The following is a 24,222-nucleotide window of genomic DNA, read 5'->3' as shown; positions in this document are numbered from 1 at the left end:
ATCTAACTCCATATGAATTTTATCAACTTTTAAAAATTTTATCTATGGCCTTCAATTGAATTTTCAATTGTTTCCTCAGTGGGGAATTCTGCTAAGCAAAAGTTGTGAGGGAATGAAAATTTGGTGAGGGAATGAAACATGAGTCAAATAGACTAACAAATGAAATTCACAGCCACTATAAATTCTACTCAGGAAGGAGAAAACACGAAACATTAGAGGGAATTGCTCAAATAGCTGATGAGTAAGGAATTAACTCACCAAATAAAGTGCTTATGCATCATTCAGGATTCTTGGAACAAAAGGCCAGCCGACGAGGATGGGATTCGAACCCACGCATGCAGAGCACAATGGATTAGCAGTCCATCGCCTTAACCACTCGGCCACCTCGTCCCATAGGAATACAGTGTTTTTGATGTCTTCCCTCATGTATTGCTCCAAAACGTTTTTCTGGCAACATAAATTGCTTTTTCCAGGCTTAATCCTCATTGAGTCAGGTGTCTTAATTAATGTACATTTCACAACCACAACAAAAATGACGGAGGACACTTGGAGTGGTGAGGTTACTTGGCAAATACCTGCTAACAGGTTGAACCAGTGCCTGGCACACCATGTTAGAAGCAAGTCAATCCTGTCTTGCTGACCTTGCTCCAGCTTGCCGCCCTGCGTGCCCCTAAAGACACACTCTCCGACCTTCACTTGGCCCTTCCTTCCACAGTTGTTTTCTGCATTCAAGGGTTTGATTTCCTTGCCTCCAGATCTAAACTTCTGGGGTTCCTGTTTTCTGAGAGGTGCCAGAAACCTGGCTCTGCGATTCCTTTTCATTTGCTTTTGTAATATGTCCAAGAGCCAGGAGACGCCTTCCTTTCTCTTTTGTTACTGCTCTAGGATTTGGCATTGATCAGTCTATGATAAATCAGCAACAGGTGGGAACGTGTTTTTTTAAAAAGTAGTGAAATGCGGCCGGGCGTGGTGGCTCACGCCTGTAATCCTAGCACTTTGGGAGGCTGAGGTGGGCGGATTGCTCAAGGTCAGGAGTTCGAAACCAGCCTAAGTGAGACCCCGTCTCTACCAAAAATAGAAAGAAATTAATTGACCAACTAAAAATATATATACAAAAAAAATTTAGCTGGGCATGGTGGCACCTGTAGTCCCAGCTACTCGGGGGGCTGAGGCAGTAGGATTGCTTGAGCCCAGGAGATTGAGGTGTTGCTGTGGGCTAGGCCGATGCCACGGCACTCACTCTAGCCTGGGCAACAAAGTGAGACGTTGTCTCAAAAAAAAAAAAGAAAAGAAAAGAAAAAGAATCCCTTATAAGAAATTGCATTAAACTTTGACCCTCACCCATTTGTTTTAGTGTTTGGAGACAATTCTCACAGAAAATGTCTAACTCTCACCTGTAAACCTAGCACTCTGGGAGGCTTGTGGTCAGGAATTTGAGATAAGCCTGAGCAAGAGCGAGACACCATCTCTACTAAAAATATAAAAAATTAGCTGTGCATCGTGACATGAGCCTGTAGTTTCAGTTACTCAGGAGGTTGAAGCAGGAAGATTGCTTGAGCTTAGGAGTTTGAGGTTGCTGTGAACTAGGCTGATGCCAGGCACTCACTATAGCCTGGGCAACAGAGCAAGATTCTGTCTCAAAAAAATAAATAAATGAAAGGGAGTCTACTTTTCAATGAATTATGGGAAGAAACAGGCGAACACTCTCCTTCCCCTCTCTCAGATTAACATCTTTCAGTGATTGATCTTCAGATATTTTCCACAATTTTTGCCTCTTCCAATTCCATGCAAAATGTTCTCTTTCTTTGGAGTTTGCATCAGGTCTTTCAGATTTTGGATGGCATTTGCTCTACAATGGTAAACACTAACTTTTCCCTGGCATCCAGAGTTCTGGTAAGGCTTTTGCTTGGTTGTAGATGTTCTTAAGTGTTGATATCTCCTAATTGGTTCACACATCTGGCCACAGAAATGTTCTGTGTTGAGTGTGAAAGTAGAGAAAAAGAATTTTTTTTCCTTTGTAAATATGATATACCTAGGAGTAGTTTGGTTGGTTTGTTTGTTTTAACATTTGTTCTGCTTACTATTCTCTGAAGTTTCAGGATCTGTAGTTTGGTGTCTGACATTAATTTTGGGAAATTTTTCAGTCATTATTGTTTCACATATTGCTTCTTTTCTTTTTTCTCTCTTTCTTCTTTTTCTTTTATTCCAGTTATGCCACTGGTCGAGCCTGAGTTTCCTTCCCCTAGCTACAGTGGTTCTCCACTATTGCCCTCAGTTTGTAAGTTTTGCCCATCCTGAGGCAGATTGAGGCCTTTGTTTCATAAGGGAGGTAGGAGATATAGGGGAGATGGGTCTGGGCAGAGTTTTCTTTTTTTTTTTCGAGACAGAGTCTCACTTTGTTGCCCAGGCTAGAGTGAGTGCCGTGGCGTCAGCCTGGCTCACAGCAACCTCAATCTCCTGGGCTCAGCGATCCTACTGCCTCAGCCTCCCGAGTAGCTGGGACTACAGGCATGCGCCACCATGCCCGGCTAATTTTTTGTATATATATATATTTTTAGTTGGTCAATTAATTTCTTTCTATTTTTGGTAGAGACGGGGTCTCGCTCAGGCTGGTTTCGAACTCCTGACCTTGAGCAATCCACCCGCTAGGATGGTAGGATTACAGGCATGAGCTACCACGCCCGGCCTGGGCAGAGTTTTAACAGTAGTTTCTCTTCCCCTTCCCCAGCCAGCATCCCTGGGAGCTTATCAGGATTCTCCTCATCTTTCCTAAATGTGCCTGTTGGGGTTCCTTAGAAGTACAACATACAAAAGTATGAATCATCTAAGTCTGTTACCACCAAGGGTTTCACATTCATGCTCACCCACACTTGCCATTATGAATTTATTAACAATTGCTAGTTTAATCATAAAGGATTATAGGGCCACCATGTAAGCTAAAGCTTGAGTCCTATTTGTCTCTGCAGGCACCTGTCTCCCTCCAAATTTTAGGTTTGTTAGTTGCATTTTTACCTCAGTTCTTGAATGAGTTCAAGAACAGTCATTAATTTGCAGCTTTTTTTTCCTATAAAGGTGGGAGCAATGCTTTTTTCCAGTTCTTTATATCTCTGAGCTTAAGTAATTTGTTTTTCACATTAGACCCACTAGATCCACAGATTCTTGTGAAATATTGATAATGTAATCTTTAAGATCTGCCTCTGTGCTCTGTGTCAAAATGCCACAAATACTTCATTTCAAAGTAAAGAAATAACTCTCATCTTCATATGACTTATTTCCCCATGATTTCACCCCCCGCTTGGCGCTCATAGGTCAGGATGGGAGTCACAGCCCAGCCCGCCCGCTAGCCCAGAGCCACTTCACTCAACCATGCAAAGAGATTGTCACTTGATCCCAAAGTCCAAAAGACCTTTTAATCAGCAAAACTTTCATCTAGACAATATACTAACAATTACTGGAACATATTTACATCCTTGTGACTTGGAACATTGTATAAAATTATTTGATCAATTTTTGAAAGGATCCTGGGAATATGGCTTGAAGCCTTTGCCCACGTATACAGTTTTATCAGAATTGTAGTAGTTACAGAGAAGGTAAAATGCAACCACCTTTTGTGGGTTTTAAAAAATTTTTTAATTTTATATATGTATATACATATATATATATATATATATATATATATATATATATATATGAAGTGAGCTGAAGCGAGCTGTCCTGGGGTCAGATTGGTTGAGACCCAAAGTCAGCAGAATCGGAGCCCATTGCTTGTTCCCACAATTAGCAGGACGTGGCTTGTTGACTGGCTGAAGGAACTGTTTCTCCAGGCAAACGGCCAAGGACCTGTGGCCTCACATGCGAGCCAAGGTTGCCTGGTAACCAGCACTGCAAATCGGCCAAGGACTTGTGGTCTTCCACTTCAGCCGAGATTATTTGTTATCTGAAAGCAGTGTCAGACATCAAAGGCCGGGTCTTGTGGAAGGCCATGCTTTTTTGCTTTAACTGGAAAAGCAGGTGTTCCTGGCCATGGGAAGTCACGTACCAAAAAGTAGCTGAGAAAGTAGCTGGTATGAGAAAATAGCTGCGGGACGCTTGCCCAATTAAACTGTATATAAATAAAGGGACTGGCACATTTCTGTGCTGCAGTCTGAAACCGTGTCCTGTCTCTGTGTGCTTTGCTTTCTGGGACTGCAGCCAACTCTGTCTGTGTCATATGTATGTTTTTTGTGTGTTCATCTCTTGTCCTGTAATCAGGCCACTATATATATATATATATATATATATTTTTTTTTTGAGACAGTCTCACTCTGTTGCCCAGGCTAGAGTGCTGTGGTGTCAGCCTAGCTCACAGCAACCTCAAACTCCTGGGCTCAAGCGATCCTCTTGCTTCAGCCTCCTGAGGCTACTCCACCTCGAGAGGCTGCTCCACCCGAGGCTACTCCACCTGCCTTCTACAGGCATGCACCACCATGCCCTGCTAATTTTTTCTATATATTTTTAGTTAGCCAATTAATTTCTTTCTATTTTTTAGTAGAGACGGGATCTCTCTCTTGCTCAGGCTGGTTTTGAACTCCTGACCTTGAGCAATCTTCCCGCCTTGGCCTCCTTGAATGTTACTACATTTTATAGTTTTAATTTTTTGAATTATTTAAAAAAATAAATGGTGTCAGCCAGGCACGGTGGCTCATGCCTGTAATCCTAGCACTCTGGGAGGCCGAGGCAGGCAGATCGCTCGAGGTCAGGAGTTCAAAACCAGCCTGAGCCAGAGTGAGACCCCTGTCTCTATTAAAAATGGAAATTAATTGGCCAACTAAAAATATATAGGAAAATTAGCCGGACATGGTGGTGCGTGCCTGTAGTCCCAGCTACTGGGGAGGCTGAAGCAGAAGGATCGCTTGAGCCTAGGAGTTTGAGGTTGCTGTGAGCTAGGCTGACGCCATGGCACTCTAGCCTGGGCAACAGAGTGGGACTCTGTCTCAAAGTAAATAAATAAAAATAAAATAAAATAAAATAAATGATGTCAATCTGTCGCTCAGGCTAGAGTGCAGTGGTGTGATCATGACTCACTATAGCCTCAATCTCCTAGGCTCAAGTCATCCTCTTGCCTTAGCCTCCTGAGAATCTGATATGACAGGCTCATTGCCAAGAGCCTGGTTAATTTTTGTAGAGATGGAGAAGTGGGGAGTGTCTCATCATTTTGCCCCAGCTGGTCTCAAACCCCTGGCCTTAAGTAATCTTCCTGCCTAGGCCTCCCAAAGTTTTGAGATTACAGGCATGAGCAATGGTGTCCAGCCTTTGTTTCTTGACAGAAGGTGCCCCACTGATATTTTTACCACGATAAGCAGATTCATGTAGCATATCTGCCAGGTGTTCTGTTGATGGATTTAGACTCTTGACAAATGGCTGTCTTGGAATCACCACAATCAATCTTTATATATTAAAAAATCTGGAATTCCCAGGAGTATTTTTTATCTAGGATTAAAAGCTGCAATATTTGTGAAAACTTACCCAAGTCAAAGAATTTTGGTGTGAGAAGAGTCCTGGTAAGGTCAATGACTACTACAAGTTTGATAGGGCTGCCCTTTTTGCATAGTAATATAACTTTAGCTTCCATGTTGGTGCTTGGTGTGTATTTCAACTTTAATAAAATATATTTCTTTGGGAATATCAAATAGACTTTCACAAGTCATATATTTCTTTTCCATTTTGAGGAGTTCTGAAAGCAGCCAAGAATCCTCTTCCTTTCTATAATATCTCAAAGTCATGTACTTTACTGTCTATAAATGTTTATTCTTTCATCCGTGGTAAGGGTACATACTCTTCAGATTACAGATATTAGTTGTGGTACTTAGATTAAGCAGTTAGTAAAGCATGACAAAAGTTTAGAAGTGACAGAATATCTGGTGCAAAAATTACCCTATTCATTTCCATGGAAAGAACTACTACAGATAATGTAGGATGACAATTGGTGAAAGGTATGGTTGGTTCAATCAGATCTAGACATGTTTGAACTATTGTCAATCAACCATGAAGTTTCTTCTTCACCAGCAAGAGGGTAGGCAAGTAAGGTTTAAGATTTGTAGACTTGACAGTAATAAAGAATGCAGACAAAAGAAGAATCTCATAGGTGGTAACATAGCTAGTTGAGAAATGTTGGCTATTCCTAACATGAGAAGGATGGGGTGATATATTAGGTTCTATTTCTCTGGAAACAATAGAATATCTGTGTGTGTATTATTATGGGAATTGGCTCATGTGATTATGGAGGCTGAAAAATTCTATGATCTGCCATCTGCAAGCTGGAGAACCAGGAAAGCTGCTAGTACCATGTTTCCCCCAAAATAAGACAGGGTCTTATATTTATTTTGCCTCAAGAAGATACCCTATGGCTTATTTTCAGGGAATGTGTTATTTTTTTTTTTAAGTACGGCACAACAATCTACATTTATTCAAATATAATTAAGTCGTCTTCTTCTGGAACATCATCATAATTCTCCAAACCCCTTAATTCCATCCTGAATTTCTTGCGACTCTATTTCCTTTAGAACTGTTGGCTCCAATCTCTCATGTTGAACAATAGAGCTCTCATGGGGCAGATGAGAAGAGCTGCTTTACCGCTCTGTGACGAAATGCATGGGTTGTGCAGATACGCTGTGTAGCAATGCCCATCACTAGGTCTTATTTTCGGGGTAGGGCTTATATTGTGTAAATGCTTAGAAATCCTGCTAGGGCTTATTTTATGGGTAGGTCTTATTTTCTGGGAAACACAGTATAATTCCCAGTCAGAAGCCACAGGCCTTCTGGGGGGATGGGGAGGCACTGGTATAGTCCTGGAGTCTAAAGGACTAAGAACCAGGAGCTCTGATGTCTAAGGACAGAAGAAGGTGGATGTCCCAGCTCAAGAAGAGAAAGGGAATTCACTCTTTCTCCACTTTTTTCTTCTACTCAGGCCCTCAGTGGATTGTATAATGCTCACACACATTGGTGAAGGCTGATCTTCTTTACTCTGTCTAATGATTCAAATGCTAATATCTTCTGGAAACACCTTCACGGATACACCCAGATATAATGTTTTGTCAGCTATCTGGGTATTCCTTAGCCCAGTGAAGTTGACACATAAAATCAGCCATACAGGTAGATCTGGGCATGGAGAAACACAGAGCAGGGACACTTTGAAATCAAACCCTTCTGTTCTGATTGATTTTCTATTTTTACTACGTGCTTTGATAAAGGAAAAAATAATATACAACAGCTTTCTCCTAGAAAATAGAAAAATAAAAAATAAAAAAAAAAAAAAGAAAAGGAAAAAATAATAATAAAGAGAAAAGACTACCACAAACAATTCCTGAACTATATAGTCTGTACAATGAGACATTTTACAGATATTTTAATGTTAAAAGATCTAAAACATAAATATTCTAAAACTCTGGCACATTTTCTGCTGTACCTTCTTGCCCAAATGAAATTCCATTTCTCAATTTGTTGGAAGAGTCGAAATTGTGAGGATTTACATTGTGGCGATTCACACTTGAGTTAAGGCCCAACATAACCTTTTAATAACTTTTGATATTTCCATGGTTGTCATTTCTTTTAGGAAACACTGTATTTATGTGGATAGGCTCGAACCTGGAAATAAATGCCGTTGGCCTGTAAGAATATCACTGTGGAAAGAAGAGATAAAACTATAAAAAGAGACATCAATAATCTAAACTCCTATTTCAAGATCCTACAAAAAGGAGGAGGAAAAAAACACACAAAACAAGCAGAAGGTATCAAGTAATAAAAATAAAAGCAAAATTCAATGAAATTGAAAACAAACAGGAAAAATTAGAAAAAATCAGTGAAGCAAAATGTTCATTCTTTGAAAAAAATCAATAAAATAAAATCTCTAGCAAGACTGACCAAAAAAAAAAAAAAAAAAAAAAGAGAGAGAGAGAAGACACAAATGACCAATATCAAAAATGAAACGGGATATCATGACAGACTCTGCAGACACAAAGGGATAATAGGGAATACTATGAACAACTCTCTACACATAAATTTGACAATGAAGATAAAATAGACCAATTCTTTGAAAAACACAAACTACCACAAGTCACCCAATATGAAATAATTTGATTATCCCAATAAATATTAAAGAAATTGCACTTATAATTTAAAGACTCCCAACATAGAAATCTTCAGGTTTCAATAGTTTCACTGGAAAACCCTACCAAATATTTAAAGAAGAATTAACACTAATTCTGTACAATCTCTTCTAGAAAATAGGATAAAACATTTCTCAATTCATTTTTTGAAGCTAATGTTACCCTGATACCAAAACCAGACAAAGAAAGTACAAAAAAGAAAACTACAAACCAATATTCCACATGAATACAGACATAAAAAAATCCTTTACAAAATATTAGTAAATAGAATCCAATAATACATAAAAAAGAATTGTACATCATAGCCAAGTGGGGTTTATTCCAGGGATATAAGGGCTGTTTCAATGTTTAAAAATTAATCAGTGTAATTCACTACACCCACAGGATTGTTGTAGGCATCCTTCAGGGAGGCCAGATGGATCCCTCACCCAAACTTTGGTTTGGATGTCAAGACTGATAATGATACCACGCACACCCACATCAAGAGAGTATCAAAAGGTTCACTACTCATGTACTGAAACTTTCTGGGAAGAGCAAGGCAAGCTCCCAAGCAGGTCCAACAATCCAAGAAGTTAGGGAAAGGAGCCTGGCTTAGCTTTTATGGTGCTTAGAGAATGGGGCTGGTTTAAAGGTTCATGTACTTAAGCCAGGGCTTTTGTGGTTTAAATTTCCTGCTGCTGGAAAAAGAGAGAGCACCTGGGCTTTCTTGTCAGTTTGCCTAGATGTGTGGAGGAGGGGAATAGGGAATGGTAGTGCTTGAAAGCTGTCAGCAGTCAAACATTGAAAATGGGGTCAGACATTTTATTGGAGAAGAAAAATCACATGATCCTAACAACCGATGCAGAAAAAACATTTCACAAAGTTCATCACACTTCAATGATATTTTTAGAAAAATAAAAATAAATGGGAACTCCAACTTGATAAAATGTACAAAAACCCTATAGCTAACATTATACTTAATGCGGAAAGACTGAATGCTTTCACTCTAAGATTGGGAATAAGACAAAGAAGTCCGCTTTTATCACTCTTATTCAACATACTACTGGAAGTTCTAGTCACTATAATAAGGCAGAGAAGGAAATAAAAAACATACAGATCAGAAGAAATAAAGCTGTATACATATGCAGATGCTATCTATATATTTGTAGATGACATCTATGTAGAAAATCCCAAGGGATATATAAAAATACTTTAAAGGAATTCAGAGAGGTATCTGGATACAAGGTAAACACCTAAAATACAATAAATTGTTTTTCTACTTATTAGCAATGAACACATGGACACCAAAATTAAAACGTAATATTTACAATCACTCAGAAAATACTTAGGTAAAAATCTAACAAAATATGTAGGGAATTTGTATGCTGAAAACTGCACAATGCTGATGAATGAAATCTAAGAACTAAATAATTGGAGAGATATACCTTATTCATGGGCTGGAAGACACAACATAGTAAAGAATTTTGATTCTCTCCAAACTGACATATAGGACGTGGTAAAGATTTCAATTCTCTTCCAATTGACCTATAAGTTTAACACAACTCCTATCAAAATCCCAAAATTTTTTGCAGAAAGGATTATTTTAAAATTTATGTATATAAAAGGCAAAGGAACTAGAATAGCTAAAATAATTTTGAAAAAGAATAAAGTTGAAGGAACTAATCTACTTGATTTCAAGAATTATTATATAACTACTGTGGTATTGACAGAGGGATAGACACATAGATCAATGGAAGAGACTACAGAACCCACAAAGAGATCCACACAAATATGCTAACTTTTTTTGATGAAGGTACAAAAGCAATTCAATGAAAGAGAGAGAGCTATTTCAAGAAATGGTGCTGGAAAAATTAAACATCCATAAGCTAAATAAATAAACCTTGAACCTTGATATAAATATCACCACACCTTTACATAAATTAACTAAAAATGAATCATAGATTTAAAAGTTAAATGCAAAACTTTTTTCTAAATACATCTTTTAGAAAAAAAATAGGAAAAAATCTTCAGGATCTATGGTTACATAGAGTTCTTAGACTTGATACCATCAACATATTTCATAAGAAGAAAAATTGATAAATGGGACCTCATCAAAATTAAAAACTGTGCCCTGTAAAAAGGATGAAAAACAAGCTATAGAGTGGGAGAAAATATTTACAAACCTCTATCTGGTGAGACTAGTTTCTAGAATTATAAAGAACTCTCAAAGCTGAACAGTAAGATAGCAATCAGAAATGGCAAAAGGCCAGGCGTAGTGGCTCATGCCTGTAATCCTAGCACTCTGGGAGGCCGAGGTGGGCGGATCATTTGAGCTCAGGAGTTCGATACCAGCCTGAGCAAGAGCAAGACCTCATCTCTACTATAAATAGAAAGAATTTAGGCAAACAACTAAAAATATATAGAATAAGTTAGCTGGGCATGGTGGTACATGCTTGTAGTCCCAGCTACTTGGGAGGCCAAGGCAGGAGGATCACCTGAGCCCAGGAGCCTGAGGTTGCTGTGAGCCAGGCTGATGCCATGGAACTCTAGCCCGGGCAACAGAGTGAGACTCTGTCTCAAAAATAAATAAATAAATAAAAGAACATGGCAAAAGACATTTCACCAAAGAATGTTCAACATCATTAGTCATTAAGGAAATGTGAGTTAAAACCACAATAAAAAAAATTACCATATCTATTCAAATGGCTAAAATAAAAAGTGACAGACACACCATATGATGGAAAGGACGGAGAGAACCTGGATCACTCATATCTTGCTAGTGAGAGTGTAAAACAGTACAGCTATTCTGCAGAAGTTTGGTAGTTTCTTTAAAAAAAACCGTAAAAACAAAAAACTACACATGCAACTACTAAATGACTCCACAATGCACTTCTGGTTATTTATTGCAGAGAAATGAGAACTTACACTCACACAAATACATATACACAAATATTCATAGCATCTTTATTCATAATAGCCAAAAACTGGAAACAATCCAGATGTCCTTCAATGATAATGAATGATTCAACAAACTTTAGTACACCTATACTGTGAAATACTAGTCTACAATAAGAAGGAACTATTGATATACCCAACAATCTGGATGAATTTCTAACAAATTATAATGAATGAAAAAGCCAATCATAAAAGGTTACATACTAAATGATTTATGATTTATATAATATTATTGAAATGACAAAATGATAGTAGTGAAGAACATATTGTACTTTATCCACACAATGGAATACTATTCAGCAATAAAAAGGAACACATAAATACAGGCAAAAACATAAATCAGTCTACTCCTGTACTGGAGCCTGACCAATGGGACTCACAAAATTTCAGTCATTAAATTTTCAGGAATTTTGCAAGATATTTAAAAACACTGCCATTAAAACTTACAATTAAATTATTAAAAGGTAATAAATACTCAGAACTCATCAGTTCCTAATTTACTACGTTTTGCCATTTTCTCTGCTCTTAAGGTTGTGTCTGTTGTATCTACATGGTAGAAATAATATATAATCACGTTACTGCACATCTCTTCTACCTCCATGGAGGTATCACCTCCATGATACCTTCATATAGGTAATCAGCCATGGTATGAGTATTAATACTTATGCCACAGAAATTGGCAAGTGCTTCAAATTAAGGCTTGGTTTATTCTTTTGTTGGCTGTCTAGATTAAGGAAGTGTTAGACAAAATGTTAATACAGATTAAATTCAAAAGTATGTCATGTCTACAGCTGTTACCTCATGAATAGCACACACAAAACAATGAAAGTCTTCCAGTGTTTGAAAACTGTTATCAGCTTCAGCAAAGTCCCTCACATCATCAACCAATGAGGAACACAGGTAGTGCTGTAGCTGAACTAAGTAAGTTTTAGTTGTGTAAACAATTTGCAGGAGGGTGAAAATGTTGGGATGAAAGGCTTGGTTTTTCCCTCTTCCAGTTTGTCCATCTCCATTGGAAAATGTGTTCACAATGAGAAATATATCCCCTGGGCTTTAGACACAATGACCCCACTAGATTTTGAGATACTAGGGCCCAAAATTTCTTTATTCTCCATACTACTTGGAATATTGCATATCCCTTATTCACTGGGAAATGCAAATTATAAAGTAGGGATCAGGAAGGAGCTGCAGCCCACCCACTGTATGTATCTCTTCTGGCCAAAGGGTTGGTCAGGTAGCCAAAGTGGGAAAGAAACAGAGACAATTCACCATGTACATTCCAAGCTCTTAGACATTTTAGTATTCTCCACTGGTAGTCAGAGAAGTAATTTCAACACTAGGTTATGCTAAAGATAGTTAGAAATTAAAGTGGTTTGGAAACAAAATAAAAGCAAAAAGCCCATGAGTTCAGTAGAAAAAATATAATTTTTTAACAGCTACTCTTGTATTTTTTCTTATTGTACTGATACTTCATTGCATTTAATAATAAAGGTAAATTCCTTGTTCATGCTTATTTTCCTATATTCCGAATTTTTCCAGTGTTTATAATCTTTATAAAAACTCTTCAATGTGGCATCTATGATGTTCTTTAAATAATGATGTTCAAGAAATATTTTATCTCAGTAAAAAAACAAAAATCTTAGGTTCTACTTGAAGTTGTCACCAAACACCTGGGCAAGGTGTCCAGTAGTAGTGGATTTTCTGGTGTTTCATTAGGGCTGAGCCTCCACTGCAGGCTTCACCCTGTTCACCCCACTTCCAGGGCTTAGCACACTGTGGCTTTTCTGATGTTGGATTAGCGTTGCTCTCTGCCTATAGGCCTTCCCACACCCTTCACATTTGTAGGGTTTTTCCTCAGAGTGGACTCTCAAATGTTTGTTGAGATCTGACTTCCAGCAGAAAGCTCGCCCACATTCAGAACACTCAAAAGGCTTCTCTCCTGTGTGGATTCTGAGATGGTGACTAAGACCTGTCTTTTGACTGAAGGCTTTGCCACACACTTTACACTGATAGAGCTTCACCTTGTTGTGAATCCCCTGGTGTTCTATAAGATGCTCTCCCCTGGTGAAGGCTTTCCCGCACTCAGGACATTGGTATGTCTTATCCCCAGTGTGGATTCTTTTGTGGTTCCTCAGACCAGTTGACCGAGTAAAGTTCTTTCCACATTCATCACATTTATATTTTCTTGGCTCAGGAGGGTTTCCATGCTTGCCTCCTAACTTGTGCTTATTAAGGCCTGAGCATTGACTGAAGGCTTCACCACTTTCATCACATTTATAGGGCTTCTCCCCAGTGTGACTTCTCTGATGTATGATCAGGGTTGAGATCACACTAAAGGTTTTTCCACCCTCAGCACATTCATAGGGTTTTTCCCCAGAGTGGATTCTGTGATGTATTATGAGTTCTGAGCTCTGGCTAAAGGTTTGCCCACAAACAGGACATTCAAAAAGTTTCTTTCCATTATGGATTGTCTGATGTTGATTAAGTCCTGCATACTGAGTGAAGGTTTTTCCACACGTTTTACATTCATAGAGTTTTTCTTCACCGTGAATTCGCCAATGTTCAATAAGGTGTGAACGCTGCCTGAAGGCTTTCCCACATTCACTACATCCATAAGGTTTCTCTTTGTTGTGGAATTGCTGATGTTTGATGAGGTGGAAACTATGGCGGAAAGCTTTCCCACAGTCCATACATTCAAAAGGTTTCTCTCCAGTGTGTAGACTTTGATTCGTCATAAGAACCGATCTCTGACTAAAACATGTGCCACATTTACTACATTGATGGGGCTTTTCTCCAGTGTGGATTTTAAGATGTTGGAAGAGGCCTGCCTTTTGACTGAAGACTTTGCCACACTCTGCACAACTATAGGGCTTTTCCTTGCTATGAAGCCCCTGATGCTGGGTAACTTCTGAACGTCTAATGAAGGCCTTTCCACATTCTGTACATGGGTACGGTTTTTCCCCAGTGTGAATCCTATGCATATGAAGGCCTCTTATCCAGGTGAAGGTTTTCCCACACTTATCACATTTATATATTTTTTCATCTGTCGCATCCCCATCCTGCATTTCCAAACTACCATTAGACTCACTGTCTCTTCTGTATTTTGTGTGCTGAGACATAGTTTCATTAGGTCCATCAGACCCCTCTCTGTGTGGTTCTGTTTCTTCACAAAGTTCCTGCTTTGTGCCTAACATCACATTCTCAGTCTTCATACGACCATCTGAAACAACAGACAATAAAACTTGAGGAGAAAAGACAAACCAAATACAGTAGTTTAAGAGACAGACAGCAGGAAAGGTTAATCTTTATTTTAGGTTAATTTTAGCAGAAGATATTATGATTATGTCTTTACTTAATGTTTAGAGAAATATGTCAGTCAAGGCAGAAGGAATGGTAGTAATACAGGTGTGGAAATGAGAAAGAATAAAGTATGGTTAAGTTACCAATAAAATGTGGTAAAGTTGACAGGATATCACTTCTGTGATTACAAAAGATTGCAATTTGCACCTTGCTAGTGGACTCTTTCTATTGGCATTCTCCCTGACTAACTTTGATGAAGAAAGCTACCCTATGGAGAAACCCATGTGGTAAGGATTGAGGGTAACCTCTGGTTAGCAGTTAGCAAGAGACTGAAGCCCTCTGTCCAATAGCCTGCAAGGAACTGAGTTCTGCTAACATCCACATGAGGTTTAAAGTGAATTCTCCTGTCACACATGAGATCCCAACCTTGGCCAATACAATGATTATAGCCTCACAAGAGACCCTGAAGCAGAGGACCCAGCTAAGCCATTCCCAGACTTAAGAAAGCATGACATAACAAATGTGTGTCATTTTAAGCTGCTAACTTTGTGGTAATTTGTTAAGCAGCAATGATAATTAATACACTACGAGTATAAAAACGCAAAGTTTCCTAACTAAGAACTACTATAATTAAAAGAAAAATGGAGGGGAAACAAACCACACACTGAAAAGCATATATATAGGTATCTATGTGTATTTTGTATATATATATGGTTATACTTATATTTATAATTTGCATATTTATATATCACATGTAAAACAGAAAACACAAAACTATATTAAGAGCATATGTAACTGCCAGATCAGTCATATTAAATGTAAATATACTTAACTCATCCCTTAGATCAAATTAGATTTGATCACAGAGCAAAGCCCAACTCTATTATGTATATAAGAGTTACAATTAAAACAAAATGATTGAGAAAAGTTACAAATAAAAAATGAACAAGGGTAAGTTAAGCAAATGCAAATAAAAAAAATTCATTAAAATCTCAATTTCAGAAAAAGGCCAAAGCATAAAATGAGACAAAGAAGAGTATTTTATAATGTTAAAGAATACAATTTACAATGTAGACATAACAGATATGAATAATTATATAAAAAATAACAGAAAAGTAACTTTCCTAAAACAGAAATTATAGAAGACAGAGAAAAACAAAAAACAGAGACTTTGTCCTTTGTCTAGAAAAACATCAAATGGACAAAAATAAATAAAATTAATAAATTAAATCTTATGGATATACACATGTCAAGCTCTGTACTCAAAAAATAGAGAAACATCTTTTTCAGTATGCAGTGAACATTAATGAAAACTGTCTATATATTGGGCCATTAAAAAAACCACAATAGGATGGGCGCAGTGGCTCAAACCTGTAATCCTACCACTCTGGGAGGTTGAGGCAGAAGGATCCCTTAAGGTCAGGAGTTCAAGACCAGCCTGAGCAAGAGCAAGACCCCCGTCTCTACTAAAAATAGAAAGAAATTAGCTAGACAACTAAAAATACATAGAAAAAACTAGCCAGGTATGGTGGCGCATGCCTATAGTCCCAGCTACTAGGAAGGCTAAGGCAGGAGAATCGCTCACGCCCAGGAGTTTGAGGTTGCTGTGAGCTAGGCTAACGCCACGGCACTCTAGTCTGGGGAACAGAGTGAGACTCTGACTCAAAAACAAAAACAAAAACCCACAATAGCCGGGCGTGGTGGCTCACGCCTGTAATCCTAGCACTTTGGGAGGCCGAGGCGGGCGGATTGCTCAAGGTCAGGAGTTCGAAACCAGCCTGAGCGAGACACCACCGCCCCCCCCCCCCCCCCCCCCCCCCGTCTCTACCAAAAATAGAAATAAATTAATTGACCAACTAAAAATATATATACAAAAAATTAGCCGGGCATGGTAATACATGCCTGTAGTCCCAGCTACTCGGGAGGCTGAGGCAGTAGGATCGCTGAGCCCCGGAGATTGAGGTTGCTGTGAGCCAGGCTGACGCCACGGCACTCACTCTAGCCTGGGCAACAAAGTGAGACTCTGTCTCAAAAAAAAAACAAAAAAAAACCCCACAATAAATTCTAAAAGATATAAACAACACAAACATTCTCAGATTACAATACAATAAATCTAAAATTAATAGCAAAATCAGAAAACAAGCCCTTCCACCTGAAAATTTCAAAACTTTCAACCAATTACTGGTTCAAGGCAAAATACAAGCATAAGTTTCAGATTTTCTAGAAAATAATATTAAAAACACTATGTTTCGAAACATTTAAGATTCATCTAAACCAATGTTCAATGAAATATTCAGAGCATCAAATATATCAGTAATAGAGGGAAGATGAAAACAGGGAGAATGATATCAATCCAGCTGAAAAGTTAAAAAGAAAAAAAAGGACATACTTTATTGGCTTTTCTCCCTTTCTTATTTCAATTCCCCTTCCTTGTACTTCCTAGGATCACCTCTGATATAATCTACAACTTAAAATAAATAAATAGATAAGTCAAAGGAAAACAAAGGAATTAACAAAAATACAGAAACAAATTAAATAAAATATAGAAAAATGAAACATTGTAATATTAAAACTGAATTGAATACATCAATATGAACTCATGCATTTTAGAAAAAAGGTTCATCTAGCTCTGTGCAGGAAATGTCGAAGCAGTGTTGCCTTAGTAATAAAGAACATCCCTAGCACCCAGATTTTATTCGCCAATACCATTCTCCATTCAAAAGAACCATGGCTTTTTCATAAATGCTTGACACCAGACCTGAGACTAGAGAATGTACAAGGTAAACCTGGAACAATCATTTTGTTCAGAAAGCAAACATTCAACAATTAAAAGGGTTATGGCACACAGATACAGAAGCAAGACTGAAGATGTCAACACAGACCAAAGATGTGCCAATTTGAGCATTAAAAAGTCTTGACTATGGGCCGGGCGCTGTGGCTCACGCCTGTAATCCTAGCTCTTGGGAGGCCGAGGCGGGCGGATTGCTCAAGGTCAGGAGTTCAAAACCAGCCTGAGCGAGACCCCGTCTCTACTATAAATAGAAAGAAATTAATTGGCCAACTGATATATATATAAAAAAATTAGCCGGGCATGGTGGCGCATGCCTGTAGTCCCAGCTACTCGGGAGGCTGAGGCTGGAGGATCGCTTGAGCCCAGGAGTTTGAGGTTGCTGTGAGCTAGGCTGACGCCACAGCACTCACTCTAGCCTGGACAACAAAGCGAGACTCTGTCTCAAAAAAAAAAAAAAAAAAAAAAAAAAGTCTTGACTATGGTAGGTTGAAACTGATTCAATGAAAATCTGTAAGTCCATAATGATATTAACATAAAGTCCTAAAATCTCATGTCACCACTTGAAGTGCCTGTTAAATCACTCCTTTAATTTGAAAATCATTCTGTTTGGTTCTCTGGGATAAAAAAAAAAAAAAAAAAAAAAAAAAATTTGAAAATCACTAAATAATGGGGAAAAAAACAAGCATTAATCATGACTTCCTAGCAGGATGTTACCAAACAGATATACATACATATTTGATTAGGGAAAACTCTACTATAAATAATAATGCCGGTTAATAATGTGAAGAAATAAAAGAATTATAAAATAATTTTGTAACCCTTAATAAAATAATTGACCCATACAAAGATTATCAAACATTAAGTATTTTGTTGATGGGAAACTGGCCACTCACATAGTGCCGAAGTGACACCACAGTTAGTTACAAAGGGAAAGATTAGCTGTTTAATGGATGGATCAGACTTTCATTATCCTCAAACAGTGATTTTTTTTTTTTTTTGAGACAGAGTCTCACTTGTTGCCCAGGCTAGAGTGAGTGCCCTGGCATCAGCCTAGCTCACAGCAACCTCAAACTCCTGGGCTCAAGCAATCCTGCTGCCTCAGCCTCCTGAGTAGCTGTGACTACAGGCATGTGCCACCATGCCCGGCTAATTTTTATATATATATTAGTTGGCCAATTAATTTCTTTCTATTTATAGTAGAGACGGGGTCTCGCTCTTGCTCAGGCTGGTTTCGAACTCCTGACCTCGAGCAATCCGCCCGCCTCAGCTCCCAGAGTGCTAGGATTACAGGTGTGAGCCACCTCGCCCTGCTCAAACAGTGATTTAATATACTAAAATTGGAACGATACAGAGAAGATTAGCATGGCCCCTGCACAAGGATGACATGCAAATTTGTGAAGCATTCCGTATTTTTTAATATTTGAAGAAAAGAAAAAAAAAGAAAACTCCGAGGCTGAACAATTGGCCTGGGATCAACAAAAAGATATGTTATGAGGAAAAAAAGAGACAGGGGGACTGTTCTAGAGTAAAAAAGAATTAAGAGAAATAACAACCAGATGTATTGTGTGGTGTGTGGCCTGGTTTAGACAAATTAGCTTTAAAGACATTATAGAAAAAATGGGCCAATTTGAATTTGGACTGACTTTAGGTAACATTAAAATGTATTGATAGGGGCCGGGCGCGCGGTGGCTCACGCCTGTAATCCTAGCTCTCTGGGAGGCCGAGGCGGGCCGGATTGCTCAAGGTCAGGAGTTCAAAACCAGCCTGAGCAAGAGCGAGACCCCGTCTCTACTATAAATAGAAAGAAACTAATTGGCCAACTGATATATATATAAAAAATTAGCCGGGCATGGTGGCGCATGCCTGTAGTCCCAGCTACTTGGGAGGCTGAGGCAGGAGGATCGCTCGAGTCCAGGAGTTTGAGGTTGCTGTGAGCTAGGCTGACGCCACGGCACTCACTCTAGCCTGGGCAACAAAGCGAGACTCTGTCTCAAAAAAAAAAAAAAATGTATTGATAGGGAAAGGGGAAGGTTATTAACTGAAAAAATAGGTTATCAAATAGCACATAGAATATAATCTCATTTTGGTAAAAGGTATGTGCGCATATGTATATTGAGTGCACACACATATATGGATATACAAAAAGATGTATATCCATCTGTAAAATGTGAAAAAGAAAAGAAAAAAAAATAAAAAAAAAAAAAAAAAACAAAAAGATGTATAGATATAAAATAAAAAATCATCAATCATCTTGAGGTGGTAGAATATCAAGCTTTATTTTCTTATTTTGCTAATCTGTATTTTTTTTAACTCTCTACAATGCATATATAGTTATTTAGTAATAGTAGAGGTATCTTTTTAAAAAATCAATACAGTTTTATAGGTTAATATCCTATCAGGGTCTACTAAAGGATACAACAATCAAAATAATTGAAAGTAACATTTGCTACCAGACTACATACAGAAAATTCAAGTATGAATATTTAAAACAAACCATATTACTGAGGCTGTTCCAACCTTTTAAATTATTATCATCTAAAATGTCACCTTTGTCATGTCCTTTAATAACTCTCATAATAAGAAATTAATAAGTCACACTTCACAAAAGAACACATTCAGAGTTAATTTCAGTCTAAAGCCCCTAGAGAAATGCTTGCCTCACCTCTTTCCTCTGCCAGCTGGGGCTCAGGTCCCTTGAACTGGATCTCTGGTGCCTGCACCGAGGTACATAAAGATTCTTCATCTGGTGTCTGAACGGTCACTGTCTGCATAAGGACTTTCTGTTCCAGAGCACAGGCTGAAACCTGGAGATAAACAGCATTCATTAAGCCTGAAAGATATCATGAATTGAAAAGGCATTAAATCTCAGGAAGGAGTCCACAAGAAATATATGCAAGAGAAACTAGGAAGAAGAAAAGAGAAACCAGCACCTTATTTACCTGGGACACTGAGAAGCAGCTAGAAAGGCAAGCAAAGCAAGGTTTGACCAAATCTTGTTTCTATCATTTCATTTACTGGCTATGTCCTTGGCCAAGTTTCACAACCTCTCTGAAGTCAGTTTCTATGTGGGAAAAATCAGGATAATACCACCTACCTCACTCTGTGCTGTGAGAATTCAGTGACCTGTAAAGGAGCATGATGCTCATAAAACAGCTTCAGTATCTTTACTCACTCTCTCTGAATCTGTTATGTTTCCCACTCCTCCCCTCTTTACAGAGAGCTAGCTTAGCAAACAAAACTTTGTTCCCCTGCTGAATGATGGGTCTTTCCATTGTTTTCTCAGAGCCTCACACCTGAGATCACATTTTGCTCCCAGCTTTCCCACAACCACATCAGACTAGTGTCTTTCTTTATGTACATTTTTCTTTCTTTCCAGGTCCTCCAGCAAGGTTACTGCCTCCTCCCCACACTCTGGATTATGCTGCTGGATCCAGGCCTGGAGCTCCTCCGGCAGGATGGACAGGAACTGCTCCAGCACTACCAGCTCTAGGATTTGCTCCTTGGTATTTGTCTCTGGCCTGAGCCACTGATGGCAGAGGTCCTGGAGCTGACTTAGAGCAAGACGGGGTCCTCGGGAATCTTGGTAGCAGAAGTGTCTGAACTGCTGCCTGAAGATCTCCCAGGCAGGGGGCTGGTTCTCAGGAAGGTTGAAACCCTGATTCCTCGGATGATCCTCTTCCAACTTCACTTTCACAATCACAGGCCCCTGCTGACCCCAGGAGGCATACAGCTGGCCAGCAGCCTTTCTTCTGTCTGTATCCATCTTGCCCAGTTTCTGCTGGAGTTTCAACTGAAGCCTTCTGAGGGAACTCTGGGAAATAAGAATTAAGTGATAAGGAGGGAAAAAAGCAAATGCTGCAAAGAATCCACACAGTTAAGAAGACTTGTGACCAGAGTAACTTGTTTATTCATTAATCAAATCCACAAATATTTACTAGAGGCCTACCATGCGCAGAAACTGTTCTAGGTGTTTGAAATATGTTAGTGAACAAAGCAAAGATCCCTGCCATCGGGGAGCATTCATTCTAGCTGTGGCAATCAATAAACACAATACGAAAAGTATATAGTATGTTTGATGGTGATAAAACGACATGGGTGCGGGGAAACAGGCAGAACGAGGACGTGGGCTTAATGAGAGAAGACTTCTCCAAATCCGGTATTAAGTATGTGCATGTAGTCCTTAGCCCCCCCTCCCCCAAACTTTCCAGATTTATCAGTTGCTACAGAGCTTTTCCATACTTGAGTCCATAAGATTGTGGGAGAGATAAACACCTGTCACGAATAACATCTGGAAAAACACTGACCTTCTTTCATGTTAATTTGGCAAAACGGGGAGCGAAATCTCAGATTCACACAGAACCCGCAGCCCCAGGTTTTGTCCAATCGTCGAAAGCACGGTCCCCAAGAATGGTATCATCCAGAGACAGGGTCCCGTTTCGGGGGCCTCGCAGCCGGGCCTTCCCGGAGGCTTACGGTCAGACGCCTGCTCAGGTTCGTGTGGCCCGGTGCCTCTCCGGACTCCAGGCGTTCCCCAGCCTGAACTAGGGAGGGTACTAGCTCCCCGATGCAGCCCAGCATATCCGGAGCCTCGTAGGGGTCTCCCCACTCCTCGGCTCTGAGGACCGAACCCGAGACCCAGGCGTGAGGTACCGCGCAGGGCCGCTCACCTGGAGTGAGGGAGCGCGCAGAGCTCAGCGCGTAGAGCGCAGCCTGCAGAACGGTACCTCCCGGAACCCGCAGCTCAGGCGCGCGCCCCGCTTCCGGTGTCTCCCGGGGATCACGCCCCCGAGCGAGCGCGCGGCCGCGACCTGCGTCAGCCAAGTGGCGCGGCGTCTCTCAGAAACCCTGAGGTGGCGGTTCCGCTCTGTTTTAAATTCCAGCCTCGGAAACCAAAGGTCTAGGAGCGGCAACTGTGCAGCGAAGACTACTCTAAACCCAGCTCCGGGATTGCTGAAAAATTTAAAAAGTGTCTCAGATTCTCTCCTCCTGCAAAGTCAGCAGAGTATCTTAATCGGAAATGTGTTGGAGTGCTTGATGACAACAGATAAAAAATGATTGTGGATCCAAGCAGTCAGGGTTTAATCAGAGAACCAGAACCACTAGGAGATATGCACATAAGGGATTTATTATAGGGATTTGGCCTTACACAGTTGTGAGAGCTGGTTAAACAGTCTGTGAGGCTGTTCTATGTGGTGCTGGAGCCTGAAGTCAACAGAGTCGGCAATTGGGAAAAGATGGATGTGAAGCGGGAGAAACGAGGACAAGCTGCATCTCCTATGAACACATATCAGTCTCTCTTCGCCTCTAGTGCTCCAACTTCGATGATGGGATGTCCAGCAGGAGAATCTAGGGCCTTTCTTAATGGAACTAAAAAAATTTTCACGTTTACTGTGCTCTGCTTTCCCTCTACTGACATTCAAACATACTCAGAAGTCCTGGTTACTGGCTGGTGTTGTCTTTGGTGTCTGCCTTCAAACTCAGCACTTGAATGTTGGAAATACACAAAAAGAAGCCAGAACATTTTTTACTCTCGTGAGGAATTTAGCTTTGACTCACAGTTGATTAGGTCTCAAATGTTTTCCAATCCTATAAAGTTAGAGGTTAATTTGTAGAAAATTGAAAAGATGATAAATTTTCCCCCTTCTCAGAAGAGAAGATAACCTCAAAGGTTATAGTTTTATTACACAACAGAACATTAATGAACTTTGTATATACTTCAGCAATTTTATTGCAACATTTTCTCCCACTAATTATATAAATTTGAATTTCTTATATACCTTTTAAATTAGGTCTGCTATTCTGTTGGCTCCTTTGTTAATGAGCTAAATAAAACTTGGACGCATGCTCATTATTTGTTAGATTAAACCATATGAAATTATTGCTAATTGTAAGTCAACCTAATACTTAGAAGAGAAACATTTTCTTTAAGAATTTGAGAATGAAACGTTGACAGCAAGTGGGTACACAGGTTATATAACCTGTTGGAGGCTTGATGAAGTTCCATTTCCTCTGTCCACTTAGCTGCTCTCTCACCTTGGATGAAAGGTTCATTGGAGGAAAATTGCTAAGGATGCAGTTAACCTTGGAGTGCATCACACAGAATTTTCTGACATCAGAAATGATTCAGAATCAAACCTAGAATGCTATTCTGAAAGGTGAACTATGAATGACTATACCAGTTTCATGCAGAGGTAGAAGGAAGAGTCTCTCAAATATTTTCATCACTATATATCTTGAATATCACAAATTCCACCAATGAAATCCATTTCTAACATTCAGTATGTAAATTACTAAAGCCTCTACTGTTATTCGTAGATAGAAGTAATAGCAGTGCTTAATGCTAACTTCTACTGGAATGTGGCCTTTCTGATTAAGTGCTGGTTGGCCACCCCTGAAGTGTATATTACTGATTAGGGGATCCATCCATATAGACAGTGAAGTCAAGTTTTTTGTTGTTATTTTGGGTTTTTTTTTTTTTTTTTTTTAGCAAATTACAGACCACATAAGGATAATCTATTTTTTTTTTTTTTTTTTTGAGACAGAGTCTCACTTTGTTGCCCAGGCTAGAGTGAGTGCCGTGGCATTAGCCTGGCTCACAGCAACCTCAATCTCCGGGGCTCAGGGATCCTACTGCCTCAGCCTCCCGAGTAGCTGGGACTACAGGCATGCGCCACCATGCCCGGCTAATTTTTTGTATATATATTTTTAGTTGGTCAATTAATTTATTTCTATTTTTGGTAGAGACGGGGTCTCGCTCAGGCTGGTTTCGAACTCCTGACCTTGAGCAATCCACCCGCCTCAGCCTCCCAAAGTGCTAGGATTACAGGCGTGAGCCACCACGCCCGGCTAGGATAATCTATTTTTATTAGACAAACAGGACTTTTCCTGTTTTCGTCACTCCCCAATACAGGATGTTCCTGGAAGGTAAGCAATTCTTGTCTCAAATGTTGAACTGTGCTTATTTTCTAATATTTCAGAAAATTCACAAAAATAGAAGTGTACCTCAATAAAAATGACTTCATATATTTTATTGGCATAACCTGCCTTCCTAAT

At 39.4% G+C, this 24,222-nt stretch overlaps 1 protein-coding gene and 2 non-coding genes across 4 annotated transcripts; 1 reads left to right on the top strand and 2 right to left on the bottom strand.

The window, feature by feature from the left end:
- Positions 1 to 308: 308 nt before the first annotated feature.
- Positions 309 to 390, bottom strand: TRNAS-GCU (transfer RNA serine (anticodon GCU)). The gene has a single exon. It is a non-coding gene; the product is annotated as a tRNA-Ser (tRNA).
- A 10,611-nt stretch (positions 391 to 11,001) lies between these two features.
- LOC105858736 (uncharacterized) lies at positions 11,002 to 21,928 on the bottom strand. Of its 2 annotated transcripts, none has more exons than XM_076010542.1 (4): positions 21,474 to 21,928; positions 20,528 to 20,980; positions 19,832 to 19,973; positions 11,002 to 14,298 (listed from the first exon to the last, which is right to left on the bottom strand). In XM_076010542.1, exons 2-4 carry the CDS (start codon positions 20,930 to 20,932, stop codon positions 12,791 to 12,793), a joined length of 2,055 nt encoding a protein of 684 aa, XP_075866657.1. In that variant the 5' UTR covers positions 20,933 to 20,980; positions 21,474 to 21,928; the 3' UTR covers positions 11,002 to 12,790. The 2 variants fall into 2 exon arrangements, with proteins under 2 accessions (XP_075866657.1, XP_012597529.1); XM_012742075.2 differs by having other exon boundaries at positions 21,837 to 21,898.
- Positions 18,481 to 18,583, top strand: LOC142876755 (U6 spliceosomal RNA). Its single transcript, XR_012923575.1, has one exon. It is a non-coding gene; the product is annotated as a U6 spliceosomal RNA (small nuclear RNA).
- Positions 21,929 to 24,222: the final 2,294 nt, after the last annotated feature.

This window comes from Microcebus murinus, chromosome 15, assembly GCF_040939455.1.
Source record: "Microcebus murinus isolate Inina chromosome 15, M.murinus_Inina_mat1.0, whole genome shotgun sequence".
NCBI lineage: Eukaryota > Metazoa > Chordata > Mammalia > Primates > Cheirogaleidae > Microcebus > Microcebus murinus.
Note: the sequence above shows the minus strand (reverse complement) of the source record. Positions and strands in the feature narration are given on the sequence as shown.